The sequence below is a fragment of the Gossypium hirsutum genome, chromosome D09 (genome assembly GCF_007990345.1).
Source record: "Gossypium hirsutum isolate 1008001.06 chromosome D09, Gossypium_hirsutum_v2.1, whole genome shotgun sequence".
Classification (NCBI taxonomy): Eukaryota; Viridiplantae; Streptophyta; class Magnoliopsida; order Malvales; family Malvaceae; genus Gossypium; species Gossypium hirsutum.
The window spans coordinates 5,825,313-5,840,993 of NC_053445.1; the positions used below are offsets into that span (position 1 = coordinate 5,825,313).

The 15,681-nt window shown below is 34.6% G+C and overlaps 1 protein-coding gene across 1 annotated transcript; it reads right to left on the minus strand.

Annotated features, from left to right (window-relative positions):
- Positions 1-2,500: 2,500 nt before the first annotated feature.
- Positions 2,501-5,899, minus strand: LOC107890419 (MDIS1-interacting receptor like kinase 2-like). The gene is made up of 2 exons (XM_016814832.2): positions 4,280-5,899; positions 2,501-4,030 (listed from the first exon to the last, which is right to left on the minus strand). Exons 1-2 carry the CDS (start codon positions 5,778-5,780, stop codon positions 3,636-3,638), a joined length of 1,896 nt encoding a protein of 631 aa, XP_016670321.2. The 5' UTR covers positions 5,781-5,899; the 3' UTR covers positions 2,501-3,635.
- Between the last annotated feature and the right edge of the window lie 9,782 nt (positions 5,900-15,681).

Below are 15,681 nucleotides of genomic sequence, written 5' to 3' on the forward strand. Positions count from 1 at the left end.
TTAGAAAGGTTTGATGTGATTTTGGGGGGTTAAATGGTTGTGTAGCCTTGGTTTGATTTTATGGGATTTCAGCTCCTTGACTATGCAATTTGTAGTAAACAAAAACAAGATGCTATGGCAAGGGTAGCACCCAAAGGAAGTTCCACGACTTAGTTTGATACAAGGACAGGATTTAACCAATATAGTATTGGATAAACTACTGGTAGAATTTGCATATTAATTCCAAGAATAGTATGGGTTACCTCCTAACCACAAATGTAACCATTGTATAACTCTTAAGCCAGGAACAAGACCAATTGTAGTTAGGCCTTCTTGATATCCACATTTTCAAAAGGATGAGATTGAAAAGTAGTGTGATCAAATGTTATAACAAGGAATCATTCAACCTAGCATATATTCATTCTCTTCTCCAGTACTTTTGGTAAAGAAACATGACGGGTCATGGCACTTTTGCATTGATTATCGGGAGCTTAATGCTTGCACTGTTAAAGACATATCCAATTCCTTTAGTGGATGAATTGTTGGACGAACTTTATGGGGAAAAACATTTTACAAAATTGGATTTATGATCAGGATATTTTCAAATTAGAATGGCAACTATGGGTGTGGAAAAGATAGCCTTTTGAACTCACCATAGACACATTGAATTTCTTGTCATGCCATTCGGGCTTACCAATGCCCCTTCCACATTTCAGAGTTTGATGAATGAAAATTTTCGCCCTTACTTGCATAAGTTTGTTTTGGTCTTCTTTGATGACATGTTAATTTATAGCAAAACATGGACTGAACATATGCATCATATAAAACTAGTTTTTGAACTCTTCCGGGATAACATATTGTTCTTAAAGAAATCCAAGTGTTTCTTTAGAGAGTCTCAAGTAACCTACCTTGGCCATGTCATCCATGGTACGAGAGTCAAGGTTGATCACACTAAAGTTGAAGATGTCACCAATTGGCCAGCTCTTAAAACTACCAAGGCTCTACGAGACTTTCTTGGGCTGGCAGGATATTACAGAAAATTCATCAAGAATTATGGACAAGTGGTTGCACCCTTAACATCTCTTCTAAAGAAAAATGCCTTCAACTGGACTAATGAAGCTGATGTTGCTTTCACCCAATTAAAAACTTCTCTTTCAGTAGCCCTAGTCCTATAATTACCCAACTTTGAGGAGGAATTTGTGGTCAAATGTGTGCTTTTAACATCAGGTTTGGAGGCGTATTGCAACAAAAGGGACACCTCATTGCCTTTTTGAGTTACAAGATTGCATCTCAACACCTTAAGTTGGCTATCTACAAGTGCGAATTAAATGGTTTGGAAAAGGCCACTCATTGGCAACCCTATCTTTGGGGAAGGCACTTCCTCATCCGTACTGATCACTGCAGTCTTAAATACTTGTTAGACCAACGACTTACGACATCCCCACAACAACATTAGATCAACAAGCTAATGGGGTTTGATTTTTGAGTGGAGTATAAAGTAGGAAAGTTGTATAGAGCTGCAGATGCTTTATCTAGAAAAGACGAAGACTTACCACACTTCATGACTGTTTCATCCCCTCAAGTTAAAATTCTTAAAGCCATCAGACAAGAAACGAAAGCTTCCCTAGAATTAGCACAACTCCAGCAAAGAATTCTACAAGGAGAATTGGGGTCCGATTGGGTCGCATAAGATGGGTTGATTTTCTTTAAAGGGAGGTTGTACCTCCTACCTACCTCTCCAATTATTCTCACTATTATTTCCTCTATACATGCTATGGCACATGAAAGGGGACTAAAAACATTTCATCGTCTTCGTCAAGATTTTTTTTGGAAAGGAATGAAGCTTGCAACCTCAGAATTTGTGCACAATTTTTTAGTATTCCAACGCTACAAATGGAAAAATTTATAGCCCGCAGGTTTACTTCAACCTCTTCCAATCCCACAACAAGTTTAGCCTAATATCTCTATGGATTTCGTGGAGGGTCTACCCAAAGTAAAAGGGAAATTGGTACTTATGATGGTTGTGGATAAACTATCGAAATATGTTCATTTTTTACCCTTGCCCCATCCGTTTACTAATATATCTATTGCTATTGTCTTCTTTACAGAGGTATTCCGACTTCATGGCTTGCCGGAATCTATAGTTTTGGACCATGATAAAGTTTTCCTCAGCCTGTTTTGGAAGGAATTATTTTGTTAGAGTGGTTCTAAGCTCGCTTTTTCTTCAGCATACTATCCCTAATCTGATAGTCAGACAGATGTAGTTAATCAAACAATAGAAATGTACCTACGATGCCTCTCTAATGATCGTCCACGACAGTGGGTCGATTGGGTTCCATGGGCTAAGTATTGCTACAACACCTCCTATCACACTGTCCTAAGGGCCACCCCTTTCCATTTAGCATACAATAGGGATCCACATCAACTTCTCTCCTATTCAGCTGGTTTTACAAGAATTGAAGCTATGGATAAGACTTTACAAGATAGGGATGCACTTTTAAAAATTGCTCGTGATAGACTCTTACAAGCTCAGCAACGAATAAAGAACACTTATGATTTGGGGCACATAGAGTTTAATTTTAAAGTTGGGGATTGGGTTTGGTTATAACTTCAGCAATATCAAAAATTGACAATAACTAAACAGAAGCATCAGAAGCTGTTGCCGAAATATTTTGGTCCTTTTAAGGTTTTGAACAAAATAGGAACAGTGACCTATCAGCTTGAATTACCTACAGATAGCAGAATACATGGTCCATGTTTCTTTCCTCAAAGAATACATGGGAACTCAACTAGATGTGGTAGGAGACTTGCCCTTAGTATATGATGGCAAGGCCTTGCCTACTCCACAAGCTATTATTAATACCAAGCTAAATCGAGGTCGACCGGAACTATTAGTGTAATGGGCAAGATGTCCTCAAGAAGATGCCACTTGGGAACCAATTGATTGTTTTCAAGAAGCTTGTCCTAAATTTGAGCTTGAGGACAAGCTTAACTCCGAGAGGGGAGTAATGATGTGGATGTTTTTATTGGAAAATAATATCAGAGAAGGAACAGGAATGACAGAAATTAGAGTTTTAGATTTATTTAATTTCTTTGTTAGGTTTATCAAGAGTTTTAGTTCTATTTATTTCCCCTATTATATTAAGTTTTTTATTTCCCTTATAAACTCTAAATTAGGAATTATATTAGGACTCTTTCCTTGGTTATTAACTGCCTATAAAAAGGCTGCCAATATGAAATAAAAAGCAACCAGTTTATATTTTTATCACAAACGTTAGTTTGGGAAGGGGGTTCAGTCAAGGATGAATCTGCCTTTTGAGTAACCATAGGTCGAAGCAAGAATTCTTTCTCGTCTAGACCTGTGGCTAGACCCTATGCCCAGGCGCATAACAGAAAACAAGAAAGCAACTATGAATTCATATTGATTGAGCACAAAAAAAAAAGAATAACATTGTCATGCCTTAGTAAAGAACTTATCACTTTCCATTAGTTCCTAAATTATTAAAATTAACTTCAAAATTTATACATATATCAATAAGGTAATTTGTTAAATTATATCAAGTTGAATAGCCAAAATCTAGCCTAAGGAGATATTTAGGTGAATACGATATTCATGTCTTTTTAAAAAATGCAGCACCAAATCAACTGCCATTTATTTATCTGTGACTTTCGTTGCTCATAAACATCTCATGATTTTTAAGCTCGATCAATGACATTTTATGAAGAGGCATTGCAATTGGAGAATTGGCATGTAGGAATTCTTGAGACACTAATTTCATTGTTGGTCGAGCTTTGGGTCTAGCACGTAAGCATGCAAAAGCAATGACAGCAATAAAAGCAATGTCTCCTACCATTTTTCGACTTCTTGGGGGTGGTAATCGAGGGTCCAGAATTTCATTTAGCATGAAATTTTGGACATTAGACGACGACAATGATGATGATAGTGTTGACAACAAATCACCAGGATGCCTTCCCATCAATATTTCCAATGCCAACACTCCAAAGCTATAAACATCACATTTTTCGGTCACAACCAATGAATAAGCAAATTCTGTAATTAGAAAAAAAAAAAAAGAAAAAGAGAGAGAGATGTCAATTTATATTTTGTATTCGACTATAGTTGTATGTATGGTTGCATTTGAATCCTTTAATCTCAAATTAAAAAAACACATATTTATATTTGATCTTTCATTGTTTCTCTCATATTATTCCATTATGTAATTCAAAATAAATAACCAATATAAACTAATAATGGACGAAACTAAATAGAAAGGGGAAAAAGAGAGTAAAGGTGCAGAACCTGGGGCAATATATCCATACGTTCCAACAATTACTGTTCGATTAGATGAAGCAGGATCAAGAAGTCTTGCAGTCCCAAAGTCAGCAATAAAAGCTTCCAATTCAGAGTTCAACAAAATGTTATTGCTTGAAATGTCTCGATGAACAATTGGAAGGTTGCAATCATGATGCATGTAAGATAGAGCATGTGCGACACCTTTGACAATGTTCACTCTTTTGGTCCAATCCATTTCCATAGCTTCATCATCAACGCTCAAGGCATAAAACAAGCTTCCCTTTTCCAGATATTCATAAATCAAGAACATGCAACGATTGTGGAGACAAAATCCGTGGAGCTTGACGATATTCTTGTGCCGTATTTCTGTTAAAAAGTTGATCTCATTTCGGAAACTTGTATCGTAAGTTGGCTGCTCAGCTTCCAATCGGTGGAGTTTCTTTAAAGCAACAACTTTGCCACTTGGTAAGACTGCTCTGTAAACACTGCCATAACAACCCGTTCCAATGCAATATTTGATATCAAAATCCTCTGTTGCTTTGATGATGTCTTCAAATGCAATCTTTCCATCAAAATTCCAAATAGAGAATAAATCTCCATTTTTGGTTGGACTTGGATTGTGTTTCAAAGCTTTAGCTCTATATTGTTGGCAAAGGATGAATATCACCAATGGAAAGATTGAGATAAGAAATAACAATGTCGGGACAAGAATAATGACTGCCAGATTGTGCTTCGTTGAAGGGCAAGGAATGAAGCCTTGAATGGAACCGCATAAATCCTTATTGCCTGTAAATGTCTCGGGTGGAAAATCCAATAACCCATGTGGAATTGGACCCCACAGGGAATTAAACGATAAGTTGAGCTTCTTCGGATAAATTGGAAGTTCGGGAATCATGCCCGTTAGATTATTCCGACAGAGATCTAGAAGACTTAATTGAGTTAAACTCCCAAACCGGGAAGGTATCACTCCTTGAAGAAGGTTATGGCTAAGATCAATCCTTTGGGAATTGAGTTGAGAAGGTATATCTCCAGTAATGATGTTATGGCTTAGCTCAAGCTGGTATAGAGATAAGCCACCAATTTGCAGGGGAATCCTTCCACTCAAGTTATTTTTTGCCAAAATTAAGTATCTTAAATTTGACAAATTACCAATCTGAGTTGGAATGGGTCCACTCAATTTGTTGGCTGAGAGATTTAAGTATTCCAGGGCATTCAAACTCTCAATTTCACGGGGTATGGGACCTTCCAAAAGATTCGAAGCCATGGATAGATACCATAAATTGGTTAAGTTACTGACAGAAGATGGGATTGGACCAACAAGGCTGTTGTTTGAGAGATCGAGGTACCTGATGTTTGAAAGTGATCCTATTTGAGGTGTTATGCCCCCATTCAGACCATGGCCACTAAGATTAATCACGACGACACTTCCAGCATTGCATTGAATACCAGGCCACATACAACGGTCTTCAACTCTCGTTGTATAATTACTCCACCACCCTGTTTCCATCAAGGCTTTTGCCTCTGCTGCCAGCCATTCAGAATCATCGTTTGTTGCTCTTGTAATTCCACTAGTGATCACGATTATAGAGAGTAAAAAGAAGGTAGGGATAGAAGTGTAAAAGTAGGATTTCATAGCTATGAAGTTGAGGCCTCCAATTCTCAAACTTGAGCTTATTTAAATACATATAAAACAGATTTAATTTTATTGGATATATACTAATTTCAAAGTCTTCAGTCATTGTCTAACACAGATTGATTAATATTATTATGCTTTCGTCCTTTAGAAGTAAACTGGAAGTTGTAGCAAAGGTGAGTAATATAATGCAAACTTTCTGTTAATTGCTAAGAGTGATATTTACATCTGATGTAAATATCAAATGATCTTCTTATTCAAATATTGCTTGTTAATTTATTCGATATGTTGATTTCAAAAGTCTTCAGTCATTGCCTAAGAAGGTGATATATTTACAGCTGTTGACTTTTCTTGGAGTTTTATTTTACTAATACCACTCCATGAAATCTTTCTGTTAATTACGTAATATTTGGAATAACTTAATTCAACTATATTAACGTGGTAACATCATGGCAGATGGTTGCCCAACTCAGTAGTTCTTTCTCCCATCGGCCAGACTCATGGAAGCTTCTTATAAGCCACCCCACCAAGACTTGGAAAGCTTTGAACATGTCATTTTTTACAGCAAGACCCTAATTAATTCCTTCCTAAATCTATCATTCTGTCTTTCATCTGTTTTCGGGTGCAGAGAAGGTAATTAATTAAATTAAATTAAGTTTTGACTTCAAGATTGATCAACTGGGCTAAGTTTATTATATCTATTATTAATTAAAATATTTAATCTTAAAAATATTTTTTTGATTTTTTTATGTTATTTATTAATTTGTTTAAACTATAACTAAATTTGAAGTTAAAACATAATTTTAATTATTAAAGATCATGAATTTGAACCTGGTTGAAAGCAAAATTTTAATATTTTGAAACTATCCATTATTCACATTTATTTCAAATTTTCAACGATATCCGAATTTATAATCCAAAATTTTCATCCTTATCCATAAAACAACAGGGATGTCAGATTGGTCTCAGTAGAAGGAATGGATCCAACCAATTTGTTTGTTGATATATTTAAACTCACAAGATTTTTCAAATTTCCGACAACTGCTGGCATAGGACCTGTAATTAAATCATAAAGGAGTATATCATATAATATTCAGCTTTATTTAATATATACACATGCTATTTTTGTTGAATATTGGCAATATCCCACATTAGGAAAAGATAGAAATGGAGGGGGTTTGGTTTGTTATATATAGAACCCCTCCCCCTTTGGTTGTATTATCCCAAAATCTTCTCCTTTGTAATATTTCTAGAGGAAATATTAATTTGGTAGTGTCCGAGGACGTAAGCTAAATTGGCCGAACCTCGTTAAAACTCTGGTATTTTATTTCTTATTTGTTTGCTTTTATTTAATAGCTTTATGTTGGTTATATTTATTTAGTTATTATTGCTATAAATATCTAAGTGAGTTCTGTCTAGTTGTTGGGTTTTAAGCGGGACCATTGTGACCCCTCCAATTTAACTGGGAATTTTCTTAGTATAATTGTTGGCATAATAATTATCTAAATATTTCTGATAATATTGTTATTAATATTATCGTCGCTTCCGCAACAATTGGTATCAGAGCCAGGTTTTGTAGTATGCTCTGTGTTTGCAGCTTAGTCTGATCTTACACATCAGAAACATTTCCTAAAGCTTGTGGGTATTCCGCATTTGGTGGCTATTAAGTAGAAGCTATGGCAAAAATGACAGAAGAAAAACCATCCATATCAACAACTTCCACTTCGTACATTTTGCCGAGGATTGGAACTGCAAATACGAGATTTGTAGTGGAAATTTTTGATGGAACAGGTCATTTCGGCATGTGGCAAAGTGAGCTTCTAGATGCCCTCTTTCAACAGGGTCTAGATATTGCCATTGAGGAAGAAAAACCAGAAGGGGTTGATGATAAAGAATGGAAGACCATCAACCGATTGGCATGTGGTACAATTCGATCATGTCTTTCCAGAGAGCAGAAGTATACATTCAGTAAAGAGACTTCTGCAAGTAAATTGTGGAAAGCATTGGAGGAGAAATTTCTGAAGAAGAACAGTCAAAATAAGTTACATATGAAGAAAAGACTGTTTCGTTTCAGTTATGTTCCTGGTACCACGATGAACGAGCACATTACCAATTTTAATCAGCTGGTGGCTGATTTGTTGAATTTGGATGTGACTTTTGAAGACGAAGACTTGGCGTTAATGTTGTTGGGATCGCTTCCTGAGGAGTTTGAGTACCTTGAAACTACTCTACTTCATGGAAAATCGGAAGTAACTTTCAATGAAGTAACTGCTGCATTGTATAGCTATGAACTACGCCGAAAGGATAAGTTGAAAGGTTCAGGTGAAGGAGCAGTGGAAGCATTGGTAACAAGAGGTCGTCAGCAAAGTCAGTCTAAGGGGAAGAGAAGAAAGTCCAAAGGTCGAGCTGTTGCCAAAGATGAATGTTCTTTTTGCAAAGAAAAAGGACATTGGAAGAAAGATTGTCCAAAATTGAAGAAAAAAGGGAAGACTCCGCAAGATGCAAATGTTGCAGAATGCAATAGTGAAGCAGAGTCAGACTTTTCTCTTAGTATGACATCTTCAACATTATATACAGATGAGTGGATCATGGATTCTGGTTGTTCCTATCATATGTGTCCCATTCGGGAATGGTTCTTTGAATTTCAAAAACTAGATGAAGGGGTTGTTTACATGGGTAATGATAACACATGTAAAATAGCCGGGATAGGTTCAATTAAACTAAGGAGTCATGATGGATCTACTAGAATTTTGCGGGATGTACGATATGTCCCAAAGTTGAAGAAGAATCTCATCTCTTTGGGGTCGTTAGAATCTAAAGGCCTAGTTGTGACAATACGAGATGGAGTTCTTAAAGCAACTTCAGGAGCATTGGTGATGTTGAAAGGCATAAGAAAGAACAATCTGTATTACTACCAAGGTAGTACAGTGGTCGGGACAACAGCAGCAGCAATTACGAGTACCAAGAAGGACGCTGAGGCAACACAGCTGTGGCATATGCGTTTGGGCCATGCTGGTGAAAAATCCTTGCAAACTCTAGCCAAGCAAGGATTATTGAAAGGTACAAAGACTTGCAAACTTGAATTTTGCGAGCATTGTGTTCTGGGAAAACAACGAAGGGTGAAATTTGGCACTGGGATTCACAATACTAAAGGTATTCTGGATTATGTGCATTCTGATGTATGGGGACCGTCCAAGACTCCATCACTTGGAGGAAGACGTTATTTTGTCACCTTTATTGATGATTTTTCCAGACGAGTTTGGGTGTTTCCTATGAAGAACAAAGATGAGGTGCTTGAAGTTTTCCTTAAGTGGAAAACTAAAGTTGAAAATCAGACAGGAAGGAAGATTAAGGTTCTCCGATCAGACAACGGTGGAGAATATAAAAGCGATCCTTTCCTGAAGATATGCCAAGATTGTGGCATAGTAAGGCACTTCACCGTAGGTGGAACACCGCAACAGAATGGGGTGGCAGAGCGTATGAATCGAACGCTTGTGGAGAAAGTTCGATGTATGTTATCTAATGCTGGATTAGATAGAAAGTTTTGGACTGAGGCTGTGATGTACGCTCAACATCTCATCAATCATTTGCCATCATCTGCTATAAATGGCGAGACTCCTTTGGAGAAATGGTATGGAAAACCTGCTACTGATTATGACACCTTGCGCATTTTTGGTTCTATTGCATATTATCATGTGAAAGAATCAAAGTTAGATCCAAGAGCAAAGAAGGCTCTATTCATGGGCTTCAATGCTGGTGTTAAGGGATATCGTTTGTGGTGTCTAGAGGCAAAGAAGACGATAATCAGTAGGGATGTTACCTTTCATGAATCTGCCATGTTGAATAAGGTAAATCCAGAAGGAGTGAGTAGTACTTCGCAGCAGGTGGAGTGTACTCCGCAGCAGGTGGAGTTTGAGCAGAGTGTGGTAATTCCAGCAGAAGGTACCACTAGTGATTCTTCATTGGCAGATGCAGAGTCAGATGAGGAAGAGGTTTCTACCCAAGAACCTCAACAGCAATCAGAGCCAATTGCAGTCAGAAGGCAGAGACGAGAAATTCAGAAACCAGCTCGTTTCACTGACATGGTAGCTTATGCACTTCCAGTTGTTGATAATATTCCATCCACTTACACCGAAGCCATTCAAAGTTTAGAGAATAATAGATGGTTAGGTGCAATGGAAGAGGAAATGCAATCTCTAGAAAAAACAAGACGTGGAAGCTGGCACAACTACCAAAAGGGAAGAAGGCGATTGGTTGCAAATTTGAAGACACTATTGAAGTTTGTGTTATGAGAAGATGTTCGAAGATGTGGAATATCGCCAAGGTGGAGATTTGTTGAATATTGGCAATATCCCACATTAGGAAAAGATAGAAATGGAGGGGGTTTGGTTTGTTATATATAGAACCCCTCCCCCTTTGGTTGTATTATCCCAAAATCTTCTCCTTTGTAATATTTCTAGAGGAAATATTAATTTGGTAGTGTCCGAGGACGTAAGCTAAATTGGCCGAACCTCGTTAAAACTCTGGTATTTTATTTCTTATTTGTTTGCTTTTATTTAATAGCTTTATGTTGGTTATATTTATTTAGTTATTATTGCTATAAATATCTAAGTGAGTTCTGTCTAGTTGTTGGGTTTTAAGCGGGACCATTGTGACCCCTCCAATTTAACTGGGAATTTTCTTAGTATAATTGTTGGCATAATAATTATCTAAATATTTCTGATAATATTGTTATTAATATTATCGTCGCTTCCGCAACAATTTTATTAAAATATTTTTTATAATTTATTTAATAAAGAATATAGGTGAAGTGGTAACTATAATATGATCAAATCAAATATTAGTTCAAGTCTTGCATTTGTATGTTTTTATTGTTTTATTTAAAAATGATATAGAAACATGAAAAGATAAAAAAGCAATATTAATTATAATTAAAATATTTTTTTAATTTCATAATTAAATTGATGATTCGATTAAAGACGATTTCGATCAACATCTTGTTATATTGTAATTTAACTTGTGGATGGATTTTTGAGAATTTAAATGTATTGATTCATAAGGTTGAATGTAAATCAATGACTTGGATTTTGCGTAAAAAAATCACCAAACTTTTGTACTTCAATTAACATTTTCAGACTAGGGAATATATACATTCTACTTTTTCATTAAAAACAAATCGGTAAAAGATATTTACTCTCATATTTAATGTAATATATATATATTATATAGTTTTTGAATTTTAATGTGTAATTGTATACATGAATTTTAATTTGGTGCAATTATACACATGAAACTCTAATTGTGGTTCAAATGTATACTTAAAATTTCTATTTTGATTTAATCATACACATTTAAAGAAATAAATACATCAATTTATTTTTATATTGAATAAATATAATTATTTATGTAGGCAATATATAAACATAAAATGATATTTTATCAATAATTGTGTTAATAATTTACAGGAATTGGATCAAATAAAAATTTCATGTATAAAATTACACAAAATCAAAGTTCATGTATACAATTGCACATTAAATCATAGTTCAGGAATAATTTTGAGATTTATCCCTTTTAAAAATGCTTAATTATTAAAAAGACCTTTGAAAAATAGCTCCGCCTTGAAAAGTTCAATCAATTGAGTCATTAATTAAAAGTTAGCAATCGGTCGAACCCCTCGAATATAATTTTCCGTTGAAGCCCCTGATGGGGACCGATAAGTGCTAACATGATATCTATATAATATTTTATTAATATGTTATGAAAAATATTAAAATTTTAGAAATTGTACAAAATTATATAAAAGAAATTAAAATGATACAAATATATAAAAAAATTAATAAAAACAGTTATAAAAAATTATTTAAGTATAAAAAAATTGTAAAAACTAAAAAAATATATAGAAAAATCATAGATTTTTTTATTCTGAAGGTTTGAATTAAATTTTAATGGGGAGCTTGAAATGTGATGGTAATCATACTTAAATGGGGTGTCTAGTAAAGGTTTTGAGAGATAATGAATTTAGTATTTGGTGGCTTAAAGAGAGTGATGAGTAATAGTTTTGGTTGAGGAGACATTGATAAGGATAGGTTATGGTATAAGTAATAATTTTTACTAGAAAGTTTTCAAAATTATTAGAAAATACTAAAATATTATATAAAATTTAGAAAATTATTAAAAATTATAAAAAAATTTAAATTTACTATTCATTTTATAAATTTTTATTATTTTTATAATTTTTTTGAGAATTTTTATATAATCCCTAAAAATTATTTAACCCCTCCTAAAATAATTTAAAAATCAATTAATTCCTTCACATTAGCATTTTTTTCATGTTAGATGCCACGCCAGATGTAATTTTCATGTCAAATGCCACGTTAGCTGTCATACCTTAAAAATCGGGTTAGAAGAATCAATTTTGTGAAAACTGAGAGTGGCCATGCCCCAATTTATAAGGTTATATTTGTGCATTTATAAATTGAGGGTTTGAAATGGATAACAAATTTAGGGTTATAAATAATTAATTAAAGTGTTAAAATAATATAATAAGATTTTATTATATTAATTAATCTAAAATGAAACTTGATTACAATGTTTAATTTGAAAATAGTGCATTTTATTGAGCTAGGACCTAATTGAAAAAGGGTGAAATAAATTAAAATATTAATAATTGGACTTGACTATGAGTCTTAATTTTTATATAAATAAACCAAAATGGAATGTGCTAAGTTAAATAAGTTAATAAAAAATTTGAGTAAATGTATAAGTTAATAAAGAAGATGTAAGTCGAACCCAAAATAAAATGAAGTAAGAAATAGACTCTAGGTCTAATGGTTAAGAGTTAGCTTCCATCCTTAAAGTCCGAGGTTCAAACTTCATTTATTTTATTTCTTTTTCTTTTATTTTCAGCAACATAGGATAAAAACCACACTAAAATAAATATTTATAGAGGTAAAAACTTTACAATAAATAGGCCTAATGGTGAACACACTAGTATCCTCCCTTATACACCCAAATTCAAACTCTTTCCTTCCCTTTTTTTCATAATTTCGCCAAAAATGTCTCAAAACATATCTATATGATTAAGCGTAAAAAACAAACAAAAAAAATAGTAATAACCCAATAGTTAAAGTGTTAGTTTTCCCAAGAACCTAAGTTCGAGCCTCCTCCTTCTCTCTTTTCATTTTAATTTCAAATTTCGACAAAATATTGGGAAAATTGTAGGTGATGTCCCTAGGGTTAAACCCTAGGAATTTACCCAATTCCTTCCTAATTAGAATTCATAATTTTCCCCTTCTTAAAATTCCAATAGAGTTAGTTTTCCATCATCTTTTTCTCTTATTTTCCTAATATGATTTTCATATTGCCTCTTTTCAAATCCTAGTAGAACTTTCTCTCCATCTTTCTATTTATTCTTTTTTTTATTTTCTCTCCTTTTTATTTATATCATATCTTCATCCTAATTACTGAAAATTATTTTGCTTTCCTAGAATAAATCAATCCTCCATTCAATCGTTATTATTCTACCAATTTCGTAATTTCCATCAATAGTGTTTCGATCTTTGCCAAGAAACAATAAGTAAATCTTGTTTCGTAGTCGAGATCTCGAATTCTTGTACAATTTCTATCTGACATTAACCTTTCAATTCAATTACCCAATATTTTATGATTTTTTCTGAAACTTTCGATAATCTTGAAATAAATCATTAACTCTTCTGTAAACATTGTTTGAAGGACCCGTTCTAGGTTAATCGAATCAAATTTGACCGCAAGGAACATTGATCGAACTCCTAGAGATAGGTGTGTGTTCTTTTACAAGCAAATTAAGGCAAATTGTGTTTAGGAATAAGGCCACACGGTCTGCCGCACAGGTGTGTGGACCACACAACCATGTACCCTGGGAACCCTAGTGTAGTTCGTGAACTACACGGCTTGCCACATGGTCGTGTCTTCCTTGTAGGTTGATTTTGCATTTTCCACAAGGTCGTGTCTCCCTTGTAGGTTGATTTTATGTTTGCCACATGGCCACAGTCTGCTACACGACTTGGCCACACAGCCATTTGACCCCTAGTTTACAGTTTTCCCAAAATTTTGAGAATCATTCAATTTAGTCCCAAAATAGTCCCCAAACTATTTTAGTGATTTATTTCATTCAGTTGAGTCCCTAATAATATGAATAATGTTGGAATCTATTATTTGATTTAACTTATGTTTTCCACATGGCCTCCGGAGTTGGATCGTATTCATGATGTTTTCTGTGTCTCTATGTTAAGATAGTATTTGTCTGATCCATCTCACATCATTCTAGTTAAGGAGATTGAGGTGAGGCTGAATTTGACTTATGAGGAGAAGCTAGTGCAGATCTTGGACCGAGAGGTAAAATTCTTAATAAGGAAAGGTATTCATTTGGTTAAGGTTCTATGGGAGAGTCATAGTCTAAAGAAGCCACTTGGGAGCCGGAAAACTTGATCCGTCAGCAATATCCCCATCTCTTTGGACCAGGTAAATTTTGAGGATGAAATTTCTTTAAGGAGGGGAGAGTTTTAGCGCCCCAAATTTGATAATTTCTTGGTTTAATTATGTCAGTAAATTAATCTGTTTGAGTGGCTAAGTGTTACTTATGTGTGCATGAGGCCCTATGTTCAACTCCCTTCTACTGAATTTGTATTCCTTTTTATCCCTTCATTTGGTTGTTCCTATGGGTTTTTTTTTTAGTTTGTTAATAAAAATGACCCTACTGGTTTAGTGGTAAGGTTCTAGCTTGCCTAGAGGTATCATGTTTGAGTCCTGTGTGTGTAAAATGAAATAAATTTTTGCTTTGTCATTGTTGTTGTTATTCACGCTTATCAAAGTTTTAGTCAAACTCTACTGCTAAGCAATCTGATAAGTGGTTAGTTAGTTAGATTTAGTGGGATTTGTTTGGATTATTATTAGTAATTTTTTAAAAAAAATAATAGGAAGTTTCCCTAAAATTTCTCCCAACTTTGCTGTCCAGTTTTCCATTTTTCTCTTCATTCTGGCATTTTTCTTTCTCTCCCACTACTCTTATTCTTGGTATTTCCTATTTCCATAATTTTGTTGTTGTTTTTTCTCTCCAGTGCTTATTTTCTTTCTCCGATTTTATTATTTTTCTTCCTTTCCCTTTAGTTCCTAGTTGCTGTCCCTTTTGATATTGTTTTTCTTTGTCATCTTGCTTTGGTTGCATTGTTGCTTTGGTGCTATCTTCTGTGCGGGGCTTTCGATCGAGTAGATTATATTTCAAACTTGGGGTAAGTATCGTTGTACCCTCTTTTTAGTAATAAGGTTTTATCTTTTTCTTGTGCAAGATAGATGTTTTAGTTGTGTTATGAGCCTCGCCTTTAATCGTTTTAGGTTCTTCTAGGTGAAGATCATGAGACATCAACCCTTCCGGTGATCTAGGTGTTGTTAAGGGTGTTGTTTTTATTAAAGGTAAGTGGACAGGTGTTCGAATTAAGGGTTGGTTTTATTTAGTTTGTAAGGATCAATTGCTTAGGTTGTTTTAGTATGTGTATTAGTAAATTGGTTCAGTTTGGATTTTGTGTATAGGCTCCGAGTTGTTGCCTTAGTGAAAACATTATAGGAGCATTCAAGTGTGTGACCGAACCCCATAAGAGTTAAGAGTCTCGTTAACTTGAGATTCTAAAAACAGTGAAAAAAATGAATCTGTCGATGTCACACGGTCATGTGTCTAGGTGTGTGCCAAACCATGTGAGCTATACAGTCGTGTCTGGCCATGTGAGCCACATGGGCGTCT

Excerpts from the sequence above, each read along its gene's own strand:
- LOC107890419 (XM_016814832.2), bottom strand. The coding sequence starts at position 5,780 with ATGGAAACAGGGTGGTGGAGTAATTATACAACGAGAGTTGAAGACCGT. Across the intron at positions 4,031-4,279 it reads GTATGGATATATTGCCCCAG|AATTTGCTTATTCATTGGTT; the intron begins GTTCTGCACCTT and ends TTCTAATTACAG.